The 19,266-nt window shown below is 41.3% G+C and overlaps 1 protein-coding gene across 4 annotated transcripts; it reads right to left on the reverse strand.

Annotated features, from left to right (window-relative positions):
* Nucleotides 1-540: 540 nt before the first annotated feature.
* Nucleotides 541-7,315, reverse strand: LOC135509219 (GRB2-associated and regulator of MAPK protein 2-like). Of its 4 annotated transcripts, none has more exons than XM_064929700.1 (5): nucleotides 7,133-7,315; nucleotides 6,262-6,391; nucleotides 5,980-6,153; nucleotides 5,554-5,724; nucleotides 541-4,679 (listed from the first exon to the last, which is right to left on the reverse strand). In XM_064929700.1, exons 1-5 carry the CDS (start codon nucleotides 7,283-7,285, stop codon nucleotides 4,432-4,434), a joined length of 876 nt encoding a protein of 291 aa, XP_064785772.1. In that variant the 5' UTR covers nucleotides 7,286-7,315; the 3' UTR covers nucleotides 541-4,431. The 4 variants fall into 4 exon arrangements, with proteins under 4 accessions (XP_064785772.1, XP_064785771.1, XP_064785768.1 ...); XM_064929699.1 differs by having other exon boundaries at nucleotides 541-4,682; XM_064929696.1 differs by having other exon boundaries at nucleotides 541-4,982; nucleotides 7,133-7,314.
* Between the last annotated feature and the right edge of the window lie 11,951 nt (nucleotides 7,316-19,266).

Consider the following 19,266-nt stretch of genomic DNA (forward strand, 5'->3'; position numbering starts at 1 on the left):
TGAAGTTGTATTTATAATATAATATTATAATTATAATATTTATAATGCATGTATTATGTATTGATAACACTTGGATAATGAACTTTTTTCAATAAAGCATTTCACATTCTCTACTGGTTGAAATTAAGTCTCTCATTTGATAAACTACTACACCTATCCTGTGTCCTCAGATCAGTATAGATAAGGGAAATTAGATATTGAGATGAACTGGTTTTAGAGTATTTACATGATGCATAGGAAGTGTAGTGTACTATTTTTTGTTATTCTGTTTCTGTATATATGAATTACAAATCAGCCTTTAACTAGTTAAATCATGTTTCTAGTCTACTGCATAGTTACAATGTGTAACCATTGATGTCCCAGGACCAGGATCGGTAAACACTGTTGAAGTGTATAATTGTAATACAGTACATACAGTGCCTTGCAAAAGTATTCGGCCCCCTTGAACTTTGCGACCTTTTGCCACATTTCAGGCTTCAAACATAAAGATATAAAACTGTATTTTTTTGTGAAGAATCAACAACAAGTGGGACACAATCATGAAGTGGAACGACATTTATTGGATATTTCAAACTTTTTTAATAAATCAAAAACTGAAAAAATTGGGCGTGCAAAATTATTCAGCCCCCTTAAGTTAATACTTTGTAGCGACGTATTCAACATAACACTTTGTTCAGCACTTTTGAAATGTACAGTGACAGAATTCAGAACATGGGCCGTTCTTAGTGTTCTCCCTGTACACCAAGTCAGTACCGTAGGATAAATAAAGGGGGCATATAAGCAGACAATGAAAGCTCTTACAATAACATTTATCTAAAAAAGGCTATAGGCTACATGTGCACCACCAAGTCAAAACAGTAGGCTAAATTAAGAAGGGAAAATATACCAAATTATTAGGGTGAAGCACAAGGGCTACTAACAGCTTACTACACAACATACACTTACTATTACTTTCTTAGCTACAGTATACATATCTCCCTGGCATATTACATAATTTATGCAGCAGCATACAATACATTTTTGGGCTCACCTTGTTGTGCTCACTTGAACAGGAAGGTGACGTGACAGTCCTTCGTGGGAAAAGTTTGTCATCGAACTTTGTCATCAAAGTCTGGCATCCTCTGGATTTATGTTACTTTCAAGACAACTGTTGAATCATGATGACGTCAGTGATCTTCAGGTCATAGCTCTAGAAAGAGGCCCGGGTTCCCGAATTACAATTCCGAGTTGGATGATCGTTCAAACATTTTTTCCCCAGTCAGAGCTAGTTTTTTCACAAGTTCCCAGTTGTCTTGAACTCTCTGAAGTCAGATTTCCCAGTTCCGAGTTAACACTTGCTTTGAGGACAGCAGAAATTATGCTGGATTGACAGCATGGCCAATGTTGAATGTTTATCATTTTAAGCTTGGAAAATAGACCATTAAACCCAGAATTGGGACCACACAGCTGCTCCACTGAATAGCAGGCTAGTGATTGCTTTGCAATGCTTGCAGTTAGCCACGGATTCCTTCCAAACCACTCATTGTTGAATTTGCGATTTCCAACTTGTTGTGTAATATTTATGTCCAATGGCCGATGACCACGACACGTTTTATCTATAATTTATTTTCATTAATTCTGTTCGTATGACAAGGATTAAAAATGATTGATGATGACTGCTAGCTAAGATTTAGAAAGTATGATGTTGACATGATCAGTCCAATCAAAGCTACTGTAGATATATAGCGTGATTTAACATAATTTTATCTGTGGCCAATGACCTTGAGCCCTCTTGGGCACTTCTAATGTAATTTTATGGTAGCACCCAAGGTTGTGAATTTTCGAGCTCTACCCTTAGATTTGGCAGTGACGTAGTGTCCCCATGAGTGACAGAACACTGAGCCATTCACGGCGCCTCTAGAGAACCTTACCAACCCCTACGATCCGTATTTCCGCTGGCTGCCTCACCACCACCACTGATTTAGGCTGCAACACTTGCATTTTGGACCTGCCTTACTCAAGATAGCAAAAAAGAGACCATGTTTGTATGCAGCTTTATTAAGTCAATGATTATTTTTTTTATTTTTTTTTTACATCGTTTTCAAACTGATATGTGACATGTATTAATTCCAAAATAACATGCAAAACAGGCAATCCCCTCAAATGTTTTATTTAAAAAATGGCAAAAAATGTTGCTCTGCCCCATTGGTTAAAAGCGCATTCCAGCCCGTGTCTATTCCACAAATTACCACCGGCTAAATCTATGATGTTAAAATGCCTATTTACTCTGTTCCATCTGACTACGCAATACAGATTTTTTTTAAACCTTTATTTAACTAGGCAACCGCACCAATAGAATGAACGACCAGCCGGCTTGGGTAGCAACCCTAGATTTGTGTCGGGACTATATCTTGTGGAAGGATGAAATAGTATGAATAAATTCATCAAAATAAAGTTTAGACATTATCTCACATTTAAATAAAAATTTTAATATGTTGGTAACCCCTTGTATAAAAGTGATACTGCTCTCGAAGCTGGTGTTTGGAGGAAATAATGGCACGGTTTGCTGGCACTCGACTTCGTCTCGTTCCATGCCAAATTTTTCTCCAAACGCTTACATTTGCTTCCATCCTAGTATTTTTGTCAGCCATCTTTGCTCAAGAAAGTCTCCAGCGTTGGGTTGCGTAGCATCAAATTCATCATGGGAACCACTCAATATAATTGGTCATTGCACAGGGGTCGCTGCTTGCATGAAGCTGGGAAATGCTGAACTTTTTCACCGCCTCCCACACCACGTTCGAGCCGCCGAACGGTCCCCCGCCCACAACGCTTCTCACTGCTTTCCCTCCATTGAAAATTAATGGGAAGCGGTGTCGCTATTGCCACACCGTCAATGGATGAGGAGGTGGAGCTTGTGCGGTATAGCTCTAAGGTGCTGGAGTTGAAAAGAAGCAAAGTCGTTTTGGAGAAGGTCTGAGAGCTGTGTATGGACATCTCTGGAAGTTTCATGATTCATACAGTATTTATACATACTGTGTTGCCCATTACAGAACAGTTTCAAGGATTTTAAATAAAATGCTGCATCATGGCCATATGTCTCTCTGCAAGGCTCCTGATCCTGAGAGAAGATTGTCAAGGTGACTAGAATCATCTAGAATGTTATTCTATGCTGTAGGGTTAAGATTTCCCTTTGCTGGAATTAAGGGGCCAAGCCCAAACCATGAAAAACAGCCCCAGACCATTATTCCTCCTCCAACAAACTATACAGTTGGCACTATGTATTTGGGCAGGTAGCGTGCTCCTGGCATCCGCCAAACCCAGATTCGTCCGTCGGACTGACAGATGGTGAAGCGTGATTCATCACTCCAGAGAACGTATTTCCACTGTTCCAGCGTTCAATGGCGGTGAGGTTTACACCCCTCCAGCCAATGCTTGGCATTGTGCAAGCTGATTTTAGGCTTGTGTGCGGCTGCTTGGCCATGGAAACTCTTTTCACAAACCTCCCGACAAACAGTTATTGTGCTGATGTTGCTTCCAGAGGCAGTTTGGAACTAAGTATTGTTTTGCAACCCAGGACAGACGATTTGTACGCTCTTCAGCACTCAGTGGTCCCATTCGGTGATCTTGTGTGGCCTACCACTTTGTGGATGAGTCGTTGTTGATCCTAGACGTTTCCACATTACAATAACAGCACTTACAGTTGACTTGGGCAGCTCTAGTAGGGCAGAAATGTGATGAACTGACTTGTTGGAAAGGTGGCATCCTATAATGGGGCCATGTTGAATGTCACTGAGCTCTTCAGTATGGGCCATTCTACTGCTAATGTTTGTCTATGGAGATTGCTTGGCTGTGTGTTCAAATTTGATACACCTGTCAGCAATGGGTGTGGATAAATAACCAAGTCCACTAATTTGAAGGGGTATCCACATACTTTTGGTCATGTAGTGCAGCTTAGATCCTTGTGCCTTCTTTTGTTTTGCATGCTTTTTGTTGGCCATAAAATGTATGTTATGTTTATTTTCTTGGACCTCATGTAGGTATTTATTTCTGTATCTTATTGCTGTAGTTGTGGTAAATGAAATGACTGAAAGTCAATTACATTTTGACAATGGAAATGAAAATGTCAATGACGTCTGTGACTCCACCGGCCCTGTGGTGTGACAACGGGACAAGGCAGTAAGCCTGAAACCTGTGCTTTTAATCATGCTGTGTGGATGAATGTTTGCTTCCCCAGCAGGAATTACTCCAAAAAGTAGCCTTTATTCTGAATGACACTTTAGCCATTACTAATGTAAATGGTACTTAGCCTAACATAAAATATGTAAATAATTTACCATCCAGCACAAGAGTACAAAATGTCACTTCTATGATCACTTTAGTGTTGTTTGCATCCCAGATTGCCAATGAATTTTTTATAATCTGATTATAATCCCCATTACAGATCATCCATGACTACCCAACCTGCTCAGCTCCAGAAGACCCAAGTAAGGGCCTCCAGCCCTCTCGGAAGCGGAGAAGCTTGCCCACGTGCAGGCTCTCCATACCCAGCGTCTCCCTCATCATGCTGGGATCAACTGTGTACAACAGATCCCCGTCAATCTGCTCCCTCTCGAAGGCCTGGCAGTACTGGTCCAAGTTGAGCAGTCGCAGGCAGGAGCACACCTGTGCCACACTCAGGTCCCGTAGATTAGAGGGCACCTCTGCTAAGGAGCAGAAGAGTGGGTGCCATGAGCCGCCAGAGTAGAACTGGGAAGTGTTCTCCAATGATGGAGAAAGGGGTGGAAGTTTGTGTCTAGCTATTTGTACATTTTGTGGTTTAGGGGGTAGAGGTGGGGGTCTTGCTGCTTTTCTCTGTAAAGTAGCAGGCTCGGTTGTCTCAAAGTCAAGGTGCTGGTAGAGGTTGATTTCATCACCCTGGCTCTTCAGGCACATGTAGATTGGCTTCACCTCCATGTATTCGTGACCCTTTTCAATCAACTCTTGCTTATTCAAAATGGTGATATCTGAAGAGGCAGACTAGGTTTGAGTTATTTTGAACATTTCCATCTGTCAATGCCAATTAGGATATTTATGTGCCATAACATCACTAAAAAGAATAGTGAGGTCACAAAAATGTATGTTCTGATAGCACAATACAGGAGTCCCACAGGGATTTGTACTTGGTCCCCTCCATTTTACATTTCTGATTTCTCAAATGCAAGGAGACATGCAGCATCCTGCATCAATTCTTGCTTCATTGATAGTGTATGTTGACTATATGGCAAACTCAATTTCTCTAAAACTGAGAAAACCAGTTTAGTCCCTGCCTCTTCAACTGTGCCACGCTCACACCAAACAGGCACAGAAGTCTCCTTGTACATTATATTGGAAATCAAAACAAAATTAAAGAGGACTGAGTACAAATTCCTGTGTGACTCCTCTGGGTCTGCTGTAGTGTGGTGTACTGATGCTATTACTGATCCACACTTAGTAAATTGTCACCCACCATCACGTTCTAAGGTGAAGTATGTGGTCATTCACCAAAGGGAGGTGTAATGTAACAATACTTTTTTCATGCAGAGTGCTGCGGTTTACCTTGAAAGATGAAAAGGTTCCTGAGGCCCAGTTCATCAATCTGCCCACCCAATGTAGCACAGGCGTCCTCGAACTGGTCCTGATCGAGTCCCTCCAACCCCTCTGCCAGTGCAATACGCACCTCCTTCATATACATGGGCAGCACCAGAGGAGTGTGTCTGGAGAGGATTCCTGCATAACAACAACACATAATGAATAAGTTATTGGAGACTAAATCTGTCCTTCTCTTGGTCTCCATGATAAACTGAATAGATGTATAGGTTACATATTTTCAAATGCAAAGTTCTCACTATTTGTGGTAAAAGGCTATATGACAAACGTATACATATTTGAGGTCACCATACAAATTACCTACTGTAACATTCAGAGCAGCTTTCAATGAATGATTAATCGGATTTCTTTAAAAATAATGCAATCGATGAATACCTTTGCTGCTGAAAGGAAACCCAATTAAGAGCTGCTCCTCATAGGTGCGTGTGATTGTCAGTGTGTCCAGCCTATGACTCTCTGACAGCCACGGAAGGACGAGTGGCGTTATTGGTTGGATGATCACTGGCAGTGGGTTGGACTCCAAAATAGCCTGAAGACTGATTGGTGGTCCTATGAGTGATTGCCAAAAAGACCCCGTTTGCAATGGTAACTAAGCTGTCATCCTCAGAGTGGTTGATAAGAGGTTGTAGATTCACCTCACTTAACTGTGCGACTCACCTTCTCGTCTATCATTTCTGATTATGTAGAAGCCTACAGTGGAGATGGTGACAGGTAGGGACAGGACTTTCCCATGTTTGCTCTCAAACACTGCTCTCTGCTGGCAGAGCAGGGAGTGGACCATGATGTGCTTTGGAAAGTTGGGGTGGGAGGTGATAAAAACATAAACATGAACTACATGAGAGCTGCACTTAATTTTAAGCGGTAATAATACGTGACATGTTGAAAGCACCAAACGGTCTGTTTAAACAACTAGCACACAGCTCAGACACCCATGCATACCCCACAAGACATGCCACCAGAGGTCTCTTCACAGTGCCCAAGTCCAAAACAGACTATGGGAGGCGCACAGTACTACATAGAGCCATGTCTGCATGGAACTCTATTCCACATAGGGTAACTGATGCAAGAAATAGAATCAGATAATTAAAAAAATATATATATAAAAATACACATTGAACAGCGGGGGGCGTGAAGCAACACAATAATAGGCACAGACACATGCATAAACTGCCTAAATTTTTCTGGACCCCAGGAACAGTAGCTGCTGCCTAGACAGCAGCTAATGAGGAACCATAATAAATACAAATACAATTACAAAATACATGACTCAGTGAGTCAGGAGATTCTTTCATATACTCTCTTAACAAAAGGCTTTGCAAATCAGAACAATTGAAAAATACTGATTCGGTCGATAAAGGACAGGCTTCTTTTCAAATTTTACAAACCTACAGTGCAGTACTACAATACAGTCCATTTTTAGAAAGATTAAGTATTAAGAGACATTATTTGAACCCCAAACCACTGTGCTAAAATAGCTTCAAGCAGTTGATAATATCACTAGGTATCAAAGGAAAGAAATCACACTCACTGTGCTTGAGCTGATACTGTCCAGTTCCTGTTGTCCAAGAAAGCCCACCGTCACATTGATGATCTTAGGAAAGGAGTCCTTGAATTTTTCAGCAAACTCTCCAAGATTGTATTCTTGATGTCCCCAGTGTAGTTTGCTCGTGTCCAAGTCCATTTTTGCAACTGGAGGAAGTGGAATGTTCAGGAAGTTTAACAAATGATTAAGCCATAACAGCTTTCCCAGACCCATTTCCTTGTAACCATAAAAACTGTAAATACCTGTGTAGCCCTGCCCTGTAAATAAACAACTCACTCAGCAATGCTTTGTCAATCTGTAATCGGTATCTACAACACACACAGTGCCATCAGAAAGTATTCATTCCCCTTGACTTATTCCCCATTTTGTTGTGTTTCAGCCTGAATTCAAAATTGATTAAATACATTTATTTTCTCACCCATTTACACACAATATCTCATAATGAAAAGTGAAAAAATGTTTTTTTAAACATTTCAAAAAATAATATATATAAAATATATATAATTTACATAAGTATTCACACCCTACTTTGAAGCACCTTTTCCGGCGATTATAGCTGTCTTTCTGAGTAAGTCTCAAAGAGCTTTCCACACTTGGATTATGCAACATTTGCCTATTATTATTTTCAAAATTATTCAAGCTCTGTTAAATTGGTTATTGATCATTGCAAGACAACCATTTTCAGGTCTTGCCATAGATTTTCATGATGATTTAAGTCAAAACTGTAACTCGGCCACAGGAACATTCACTGTCTTCTTGGTAAGCAACTCCAGTGTAAATGTGGCCTTATGTTTTGTTGCACTGCTGAAAGGTGAATTAATTTCCCAGTGTCTGGTGGAAAGCAGACTGAACCAAGGTTTCCTATCGGGTTTTTGCCTGTGCTTAGCTACATTCCGTTTCTTTTTTAACCTTTTAAGTTTTTCAATTCCTTTTTTAAGTTATTCACTCCCCAGTCCTTCATGATTACAAGCATACCCATAACATGATGCAGCCACCCCTATGCTTGAACATATGGAGAGTGGTACTCAATAATATGTTATATTACTTAAGTGCCTTGTTGCAAACAGGATGTTTTGGAATACCTTTAGTCTGTACAGGCTTCCTTCTTTCCACTCTGTCAATTAGGTTAGTATTGTGGAGTAACTACAATGTTGTTGAGCCACCTTCAGTTCTCATATCACAGCCATTAAACTCTGTTCGCTGTTTTAAAGTCACCATTGACCTAATGGTGAAATCCCTGAGCGGTTTCCTTCCTCTCCGACAACTGAGTTAGGAAGGACGCCTGTATATTTGTAGTGACTGGGTGTATTGATACACCATCTAAAGTGTAATTCATAACTTCCCCATACTCAAAGGGATATTCAATGTCTGCTTTTTTGTTTTTGCCCATCTAACAATAGGTGCCCTTCTTTGCTAGGCATTGTACAACCTCTCTGGTCTTTGAAGTTGAATCTGTCGTTGAAATTCACTGCAAATAGACTGGATAGCCATTTGATTAGCTGTTCAGGAGTCTTATGGCTTGGGGGTAGAAGCTGTTAAGAAGCCTTTTGGACCTAGACTTGGCACTCTGATACCGCTTGCCATGCGGTAGCTGAGAGAACAGTCTATGGCTAGGGTGGCTGGAGTCTTTGACCATTTTCAGGGCCTTTCTCTGACACCGCCTGGTATAGAGGTCCTGGATGGCAGGAAGCTTGGCCCCAGAAATGTATTGGGCCGTACGCACTACCCTGTGTAGTGCCTTGCGGTTGAGGCCGAGCAGTTGCCTTACCAGGCAGTGATGCAACCAGTCAGGATACTCTCGATGGTGCAGCTGTAGAACTTTTTGAGGGTCTGAGGACCCATGACAAATCTTTTCAGTCTCCTGAGGGGGAATCGGCTTTGTCGTGCCCTCTTCACGACTGTCTTGGTGTGTTTGGACCATGATAGTTTATTGGTGATGTGGACACCAAGGAACTTGAAGCTCTCAACCTGTTCCACTATAGCCCCGTCGATGAGAATGGGGGCGGCCTCTGCCATCCTTTTTCTGTAGTCCACAATCATCTCCTTTGTCTTGATCATGTTGAGGGAGAGGTTGTTATCCTGGCACCACACGCCCAGGTCTCTGACCTTTGCCCTAGTCTGAGGTCCTGAACACTCTGGAGGAGTTTTTCATCAAGGATCTCTATGTACTTTGCTCAATTCATCTTTCCCTTGATCCTGACTAGTCTCCCAGTCCCTACTGCTGAAAAACAACCCCATGCTTCACCGTAGGGATTGTGCCAGGTTTCCTCCAGACGTGACACTTGGCATTCAGGCCAAAGAGTTCAATCTCAGTTTCATCAGACCAGAGAAACTTGTTTTGACAAACTCCAAGCAGGCTGTCATGAGCCTTTTACTGAGAAGTGGCTTCCATCTGGCCACTCTATCATAACGGCCTGATTGTTGGAGTACTGCAGACATTGTAGAAGGTTCTCCGATCTCCACAGAGGAACTCTGGAGCTCTGTCAGAGTGGCCCTCGGGTTCTTGGTCACCTCCCTGACCAAAGCCCTTCTCCCCTGATTGCTCAATTTGTCCGTGCGGCCAGTTCTCGGAAGAGTCTTGGTGGTTCCAAACTTCTTCCATTTACTAAGAATAATGGAGGCCACTGTGTTCTTGGGTACCTTCAATGCCGCAGACATTATTTTCTACCATTCTCCAGATCTGTGCCTCGACACAATCCTGTCTCAAAGCACTATGAACAATTCCTTCGACCTCATGGCTTTGTTTTTGCTCTGACATGCATTGTCAACTGTGGGACCTTATATAGACAGGTGTGTGCCGTTCCAAATCATGTCCAATCTATTGAATTTACTACAGGTGTAGTAAATCAAGTTGTAGAAACCTCTCAAGGATGATCAATGGAAACAGGATGCACCTTTGCTCAATTTCGAGTCTCATAGCAAAGGGTCTGAATACTTATGTAAACAAGGTATTTCAGTTATTTTTCATTTTTAATACAAACATTTCTAAAAACCTGTTTTTGCTTTGTCATTATGTGGTATTGTGTGTAGATTGATGAGTTTTTATTTATTTAATAAATTCTAGAATAAGGTTGTAGCTTGACAAAATCTGGAAAAAGTCAATGGATCTGAATACTTCCCAAATGCACTGTTGAAGCACCAGGCAAATAAATCATTTGAATATTCCTTTGTCTCCAGAACTCGCCCTGTCTTACTATCAGTGAGCCATCCCATGTAAGTAGCTAAAAACCTGGCAAATGGTCCCAAACTTTACTATTTGACCTTAATGACCTACACCGCTACTTAGCAGGATGAATTCAATCAATGCAGAGTGCTATGTTAATACCTGATACCAAGACCTCTGACTGTGAAAAGTGATGAAAGACTTTTCATTGCTGGTGCAGGACTATGTAATCTGGAAAGTAATGCTGCATCTGAAGGGGGAGATGTGCTTCAGCATTAAGCCCATGGCCAGCCCGCTCATTAGACAGGATTAAGCGGCCGCCTATGGCGACATATTGACAAGGGCTGCCCTTTCTGATCTAAACTGACCAAGATGCACCTCCAACAACACATAAAATATCACATCATTTTGCCCCAAAATAATGACATTTTCTCTCAACCAGTGGCATATGGGCTTTTTATGTGTGCGCTGATGCTGCCCTGTAATAAGTAGTGCCCACTTAGTCAAATTTGCCATTATTTATCTTGTCCATTCCCAGGGCGCCTCTCCGGTGTGCTGTTGGAGAGATGCATCACCGCGGCATGCCACCAACATTCCGGAAAAACATGTATCTAACAAAAATCATGTAGCAGATATAGCATATGGTTGAAAGAGTATGTGGTATTTTCTGTAGCCTAAAGGCAGGAGATAAAATGTATGACAATTTAATGAGACGGAAACTTTCTACATCATGCTCGTTTCTCCGGTCAAATTACCTAACCTAAATTGCGCCCAATCAATAAAGAAATGCGCTGATATGTTAACAAACAACATATCCTAAAAACAGTACAGGTTAAAGTAAATGGAACAATATGGAATGAACAATCAGGCTACTCACAACAGCTGTCTATGAGTTTCATCCCATTGGCTAAATTGTCATGATCAGTGGTTTCAAGTTTGCCTCAGTCAATTTTTGACAAGTTGATCATAGCGAAAAAGAAAATACTTCTGCGTTTCCCACTGTGTAAACACATTACATATAGCCTCAGGATAACTCCTTCTGATAAAGTTGGGTAGCTGATATGCAGAGGTTAAATAGCCATTTAATTAGTCACAGGAATGAGGACTAAGAAAGCCAATGCAATGGCCTGTTTTACAAACAGTGGACCTACCATATGGATGGGCATTCATAAGATTCCATTGCAGCCTACATGGTAGGCTACACCACAGTAAGCACTGACCGACACCGACGTCTTTAGGACGTCTTTCTTTGGTCCTGGACGTCCACGGACATTGGTTTTTGGACCAAATGTGAACTAATCATAGACGTCTAAAAATAGACATAGATGTCTAAAAATGTTCATTCAGAACCGAAAATGAACCTGATCTCAACATCCGGAAAGGACGTCTTTTCACCTTTTATTCAAAACGTAAATTTAACCTTACTTCAACATCTCTAAAATACGTATTTTAGATATCTTTTCAACATCATTTTGCTTACTGGGGCAGCAGGGTAGTCTAGTGGTTAGAGAATTGGTCTAGTAACCACAAGGTTGCAAGTTCAAATCCCCCAGCTGACAAGGGGATTTGTTGTTCTGCCCCTGAACAAGGCAGTTAACCCAGGCTGTCATTGAAAATAAGAATTTGTTCTTAACTGACTTGCCTAGTTAAAAAAATGGGACTTTTTTTATATTAGCAAGGGACGCATTTTTTTGTTGTCTTGCTTAGGGCGCAGAACAGCCAGGACCGGCTCTGCATGAGACAGAATGCAAATTTGACTAACGTGACTAATGCATGACTGGAGAGAGGAGAGCTAGGTGAAATGTATATATTTTAGTCCTAAAATCATGTGCTGGATCTTTTAAAAAGTTATTCATGTGCGAGAGATATGTCACATCATGCAACGAGTTAGCCTCACATGATGAGTAACCATGCTTGAGATCTACTGCAACTCATAGATTGAAATATACTACTAGGTAATTTAATGTTTGTTCAAATACCCCATTCCTTTTTCCTAATAACCATTGCAAATACATAATGCAAAGACAAACTCTGTCTTTGTGTACTGTTGTATGATATTTTCACCCACTTGGAGGATTATATGTAAATATATATATTTATATGTAAATATCAAACGGGACATCATGGTTTAAATCTCAAGCCCTTGCAAAATCAATAGTGGCATTAAGGCAGCTCAGCACGTGAAACAAAACTTCCCATGGGGCTACACGTGCAGGATATGAGAGTATGTAAGCGTGTGGGTGTAGAGGATGTGGTGTGAGGGTTCTGCATAATGAAAGGGGACTCAGAAAGTCAAAGATTAAAAAAATATCTGTAAGATCAAGCAGAAGCTAATGAATCAGTGAGGAAATAATGAGGCAAGTCTCCCACTCAGAGAAAGAGGTTTCAACTGGGAATCAGCTTCAAAGGGCTATGCACACATACTGGTGGAAAGAAGAACAACGATTTGATGAAAGCACAGCAGAGAGAGATTTTATTTGGTCTCCATTCAGACTACTTTACAGTTCTGCATGACCGGAAGGAACATCAAACTGCTGGCCTGACCCTCAACTTAGAAGGAACTGGGAGATCAGATAAAACTTTGACAACTTTGGAGAGAAAGAGAATTCTCAACAAGGTGGTTCATCTATTAAGGGGCAATCACCAGTTGCAATATCAATTTTTGGACTTTAAATGTACACATTGATTCTTGAAGAATAAAACGTATAAATACCTCATGAGCTTAGTTCAACTGTCGTTCCCCATCAGAACCTAAAATACAACCTTGTTTTACTCCAATGTTTGTAAACAAAGTAAATGTAAACAAACACTGTAAAGCCTAAAACTATAATTGTGATATCATGGATGGTTTCACACGCATAAAAAGCTTATTTCTCCCAGAGTTTGTGCACAAATTAGTTTACATCCATGTTAGTGAGCATTTCTCATTTGCCAAGATAATCCATCCACCTGACAGGTGTGACATGTCAAGAAGCTAATGTAACAGCATGATCATTACACAGGTGCATGTTGTGCTGGGGACAAAAAAAGACCACTCTAAAATATGCAGTTTGTCACACAATACCACAGATGTCTCAAGTTTTGAGGGAACGTGCAATTGGCATGCTGACTGCAAGAATGTCCACCAGAGCTATTGCCATAGAATTGAATGTACATTCAATACACCTGGACAGCTGATGAAATTGTGGGTTTGCACAACTGAAGAATTTCTGTACAAACTGTCAGAAACCGTCTCAGGGAAGCTCATCTGCGTGCTTGTCATCCTCACCAGGGACTTGACCTGACTGAAGTTCGGCGTTGTAACTGACCTCAGTGGGAAAATGCTCACTGGCACGCTGGCCACTGGCACCCTGGAGAAGTGTGCTCTTCATGAATGAATCCCGGTTTCAACTGTACCGGGCAGATGGCAGACAGCGTGTATGGCATCGTGTGTGCGAGCAGTTTGCTGATGTCAATGTTGCAAACAGAGTGCCCCATGGTTATGGGGTTATGGTATAGGCAGGCATAAGCTACAGACAACAAACACAATTGCATTTTATCGATAGCAATTTGAATGCACAGAGATACCGTGACGAGATCCTGAGGCCCATTTGTCGTGCCATTCATCCGCCGCCATCACCTCATGTTTCAGCATGATAATGCACGGCCCCATGTCGCAAGGATCTTTACACAATTCCTGGAAGCTGAAAATGTCCCAGTTCTTCTATGGCCTGCATACTCACCAGACACATCAACCATTGAGCATTTTTGGGATGCTCTGGACTGATGATGTGGTCGACAGCGTGTTCCAGTTCACGCCATTATCCAGCAGCCATTGAAGAGGAGTGGGACAACATTCCACAAGCCACAATAAACAGCTTGATCAACTCTAAGCAAAGGAGATGTGTCGCGCTGCATGAGGCAAATGGTGGTCACACCAGATACTGACTGGTTTTCTGACCCACGCCCTTACCTTTTTTTTAAGGTATCTGTGACCAACAGATGCATATCTGTTTTCCTAGTCCTGTGAAATTGATAGATTAGGGCCTAATGAATTTATTTCAATTCATTTAAATTTCAAGGACTGATTTCCTTATATGAACTGTAACTCAGTAAAATCTTTGAGATTGTTGCATGTTGTGTTTATGTTTTTGTTCAGTGTACTTTCCACATAATGTTCCACTAAAACTGCAATGAATGACACATAAAATAACTGCTCTCTCCCTCGGGTGGCTGTGTTAACTGTTTCTTTGGTGGCCCCTGCCTTTGGCCTTGAGCTGCTTGTCAGGATGAGGGATAGTGCAGACACCGTGAAGAGCTGCGAGTGACATGAACTTTAAATTTCAGGCCGTGGGAACACCAGAAGCCTGTTCTGTGCCTGGCGTCTTCTCTGTGGTGTCTGGGGAAATATTTTAGACATAAAAAGCACCTCTTGTGTATAATAAACAGCCAATATGGACAAGTGGATAAAGAGACGTGACAGTTTCAGCCATGTAGACAGGCCTGTCTGGGGAAGAAAGACAAAACAAAATGTCCCCCTGGGCCTTCTGAGGACTGTGTGGCCTTTGACCTGAGTCATCATCTCACTCATCTCAATTTAACAGAGTAAGTTTAGATGAACATTGATGTGTCCTGACAGTTTACAAGTTCCACTGACAATTATAACATGTTTAATTGTGTGTTTTTCTTGTTAGTGAGTTTTCATCTGGCACAATTTCACAAACCTCTCATTTACAGTGACAGATCCTGTCAGAGAGCCTCCTCTGGGCCTAGAACATCAAATGACGCTGCTATTTTCAAACTGCCAAAGAATGATGTTCAACATGCAGTGGAACAGACAAGTGTTCTTGAGACACGTCAATAATTTTATTAGGATGGGTGAGGTCAACTTTGTAGAAAACTCTATAGCAAACTAAATGCTAAATTAAAGCAATACCAAAAAGCAATTAGGATTGAAACACTGAATGAGTGTGTTAACTGATAAGTTTGTAAGTCGCTCTGGATAAGAGCGTCTGCTAAATGACTTAAATGTAAATGTAAATAAGAGACCCTGTCTTGTTCATGAAGCAGGTTGGTTTGTGAACTTTCCCTTTGATCAATGGAGGAAGTCAATGTGATTGACTTTGTTGTTACGGAGGTGAATTGCTATTTTTGTCTCTGTGTGTGAATTGAGATGATTGCATCAGTCTGTGTTTTTTCAGTCCTCTCATCTGGTAGTGACGTAGGTTCTCCTCTATCACTACTAGGAATACATGACTAATTCTGAATAGGTAAACTAATCTCTATGAGATTTCCCTGGTAGTCTTGTTCCTTTTAAATAGTGTTTTCTTCACATAAGGGTTTGAAGAGGGAAGCTGTCTGAGGGTTGTGGGTTTGTTGGAGAAAGGGGTGGAGGGATGGATGCGGTGATGGGATGTGAGCTCAGTGAGTTTTGAAGACGGGCTATGAGGGCAGAGCTAAGCCGATCGTGGGGAATCAAATCGTGCCTCATAGCCAGGCGGAAAGTGGCAGAGGAACAAGGGGAGGATTTTAAACCCCTTTACTCACCCCTCTTTGGATGGTTATTTATAGCAGGTTTTACAGCACTGAATAGTGCAAAAGCCATTTTTACTGTGCCCCTGGCACATGGAACTGGCAAATAAGATTTGGCTTTCATCCCTGATGCTTTTGCTTAAGACGAGAGTACATGATGCCGAACCCTGATTTAAATAAACTTTTTGGGTAAAAAATGTGAATATCAATGCAAGATTTCACCGAAGTTTTGAGTGACATACTTGTGATTCAAGTTGGGAATCTACCCTATCTAATGATGGAAAATAGACTACAAACACATACAGTGCAATCGGAAAGTACTTAGACCTGTTGACTTTTTCCAGATTTGGTTTCGCTACAGACTTATTCTAAAATTGATTAAATAAAATAAAATCCTCATCAATCTACACACAATACTCCATAATGACAAAGCAAAAACAGGTTTTTAGACATTTTTGCAAATGTATTAAAAATACAAAACAGAAATACCTTATTTATTCAGACCCTTTGCTATTAGACTCAAGTTGAGCTCAGGTGCATCCTGTTTCCATTGATCAACCTTGAGATGTTTCTACAACTTGATTGGAGTCCACCTGTGGTAAATTAAATTGATTGGACATGATTTGGAAACGCACACACCTGTCTATATAAGGTCCAACAGTTGACAGTGCATGTCAGAGCAAAACCAAGCCATGGGGTCGAAATGAATTGTCCAGTAGAGCTCCGAGACAGGATTGTGTCGAGGCACAGATCTGGGGAAGGGTAGCAAAAAATATCTGCGTCATTGAAGTGGCCTCCATCATTCTTAAATGAAGAAGTTAGGAACCACCAAGCTTCTTCCTAGAGGTGGCCGCCCAGCCAAACTGAGCAAACGGGGTAGAAGAGCCTTGGTCAGGGAGGTGACCAAAAACCAGAGGGTCACTCTGACAGAGCTCCAGAGTTCCTCTGTGGAGATGGGAGAACCTTCCAGAAGAATAACAATCTCTGCAGCACCCCAACAATCAGGTCGTTATGATAGAGTGGCCAGACGGAAGCCACTCCTCAGTAAAAGGCACATGACAGCCCGCTTGGAGTTTGCCACAAGGCACCTAAAGAACTCACAGGCCATGAGAAACAAGTTTCTCTGGTCTGATGAAACCAAGATTGAACTCTTTGGCCTGAATGCCAAGCGTCACATCTGGAGGAAACGTGGCACCATCCCTATGGTGAAGCATATGGATGTTTTTCAGCGACAGGGACTGGGAGACTAGTCAGAATTGAGGGAAAGATGAACGAAGAAAAGTACAGAGAGATCCTTGATGAAAACCTGCTCCAGATCACTCAGGACCTCAGACTGGGGCCACGGTTCCCTTTCCAACAGGACAACAACCCTAGGCACACAGCCAAGACAAGACAGGTGTGGCTAAGGGACAAGTCTCTGAATGTCCTTGAGTGGCCCAGCCAGAGACCAGACATGAACCCAATCTAACATCTCTGGAGAGACCTGAAAATAGCTGTGCAGTGATGCTTCTACTAAGAATGGGAGAAACTCTCCAAACAGATGTGTGCCAAGCTTGTAGCGTCTGTCACTGGACACCAGTGTATGCTATTCATCACAGCCACAGCCCATAAAACAAATAGATGTAGCATGAAATGTTGCCTTGTTTTTGTGAACTTAAAGACTGTCATATAGAAGTGTCTGGAAAAATAAACCCCACAATAAGACACCAGAGGAAAGGGTCACCCTCTACTGGCCCTCTAAAACCACATCCAGAATCTGATCTCTCATCCAAGGACTGACCAAATCTAACTCATCCCAACAGCAGTGGGATGCAAGGTGGTATGGCTGCTAGTTTGTTGTTGTGTATCTTCTCAAGTATTAATTTACATGTTTTTCTGTTAGATTTTCTCCCGATTGTTGATTGAAGTATGCAGATGTCACCCTAATTTCCCATTATGCTGTTTGCTGAGTGCAGTATGTTTACCTAGCCTTATCTTCAGGGGTCATTGAATTATAGAGTGGTTTTACAATAGGTCATCTTAATAATTAGGTTAAGAGTAATGGTTTTGACTGAATCACAGTTTCCTCTGGCCTCTGTGGTATCAAACGCTGAATAAAATGCAAAGGGGCTGAATAATTTTGTGTCCTGACAGATGCCACAAGTCATGACCTACCATGTCTTCATGGAAGATCTATTTTTATTGCAAATGCCACGAATCCGTGCCACATATTGAATGTTGATAGCGTAAAGGCTGAATCAATCTGAGCATTTTAAAGTCAATGAAAGTGAGCTGGAGTGAGCTGGCTGGAACTCATGTGGAGAGCTGACTTGCCTCTGCTTGCGTAAGAGCCTGGAACAATTATACCTCTCTGTCTGTGTGGCATATGCTCCCGCCAAGTGGATATGAATGAACTCCTTGGGTGCCGCTTGAAGTGCGCTTCCCATTTGGCTCAGTTTAATAGATTTTTCCAGATTGTAAATTGAAAACCAAACTAACCCAGGCTGATGTGTATTTGTGTGGATATTTTGTGATTTGTCTAGCACGCTGCCGAACAATGATTCTGAACATAAAATTAAATGTTGATTGGCCCAGGCAGGAGCTATGACATATTAACCAAACCAAAATGTTATCCTCCAAATACAGATGCACAGTTGCCACTTTATTGAATTCAATTTACTTGGGTAACAGCCATATACAACAAAATGTACAATGTACAATATACAACGAGGACAACTTAAAAGGATATGAATTAAAACGGTTGTTTCCAAAGTGGTCCTCAATGGTAAAAATCAATAACACATAATGATTAAAAGGCAAGTCCAAATTACAAACAACCATAAATGCATTAATTTTCATTGACATCCTAGGAAGTGTCATTATTCACGGCACTTTTCCCTAACCTTCATCATCGACCATATTAATTTCCCATTTCGACCTTAAAAAATAATCTAAGGATTGCACATCACATCAATCACTCAAATAAATACACCTGACCAGCACTAGGAGGCACAAGCGGCACTGGAGTGGTGTCTCTTACTTAGACAACCTTGTCGAAAAGAAAACGTTTGCCTGCTTTTTAAAGCGATTTCACATTTTTCCAAGGGGAGACTATTCCATAGAAAAAAAACCTGTATAAAAAAACATGCTCCTCACGGTCCTGTTTATCCTTGGGATTTTACAAGACATAACACTACCTCTGGTATTGTAACTGGGATGGTAATAGACCATATCAATGTGGTTTTTCATATAACTTGGGGCACAATCATTTAAGATGTCGAACATATGATTAAGTTTAAGTTGGTCCACTGGACTCCAAAGGCAACAAGCTCACCTCCCGGAACTCCTGTACTCTTACAGTTGAAGTCAAAAGTTTATATACACTTAGGTTGGAGTCATTAAAACTAGTTTTTCAACCACTCCACAAATTTCTTGTTAACAAACTATAGTTTTCACAAGTCCGTTA

Source organism: Oncorhynchus masou, chromosome 22 (assembly GCF_036934945.1).
Source record: "Oncorhynchus masou masou isolate Uvic2021 chromosome 22, UVic_Omas_1.1, whole genome shotgun sequence".
In the NCBI taxonomy this organism is placed as follows: Eukaryota; Metazoa; Chordata; class Actinopteri; order Salmoniformes; family Salmonidae; genus Oncorhynchus; species Oncorhynchus masou.

Excerpts from the sequence above, each read along its gene's own strand:
- LOC135509219 (XM_064929696.1), bottom strand. The coding sequence starts at position 7,285 with ATGGACTTGGACACGAGCAAACTACACTGGGGACATCAAGAATACAAT. Across the intron at positions 6,392-7,132 it reads ACAGTATCAGCTCAAGCACA|CACATCATGGTCCACTCCCT; the intron begins GTGAGTGTGATT and ends AACTTTCCAAAG. Across the intron at positions 5,725-5,979 it reads GTTTCCTTTCAGCAGCAAAG|GAATCCTCTCCAGACACACT; the intron begins GTATTCATCGAT and ends GTTGTTATGCAG.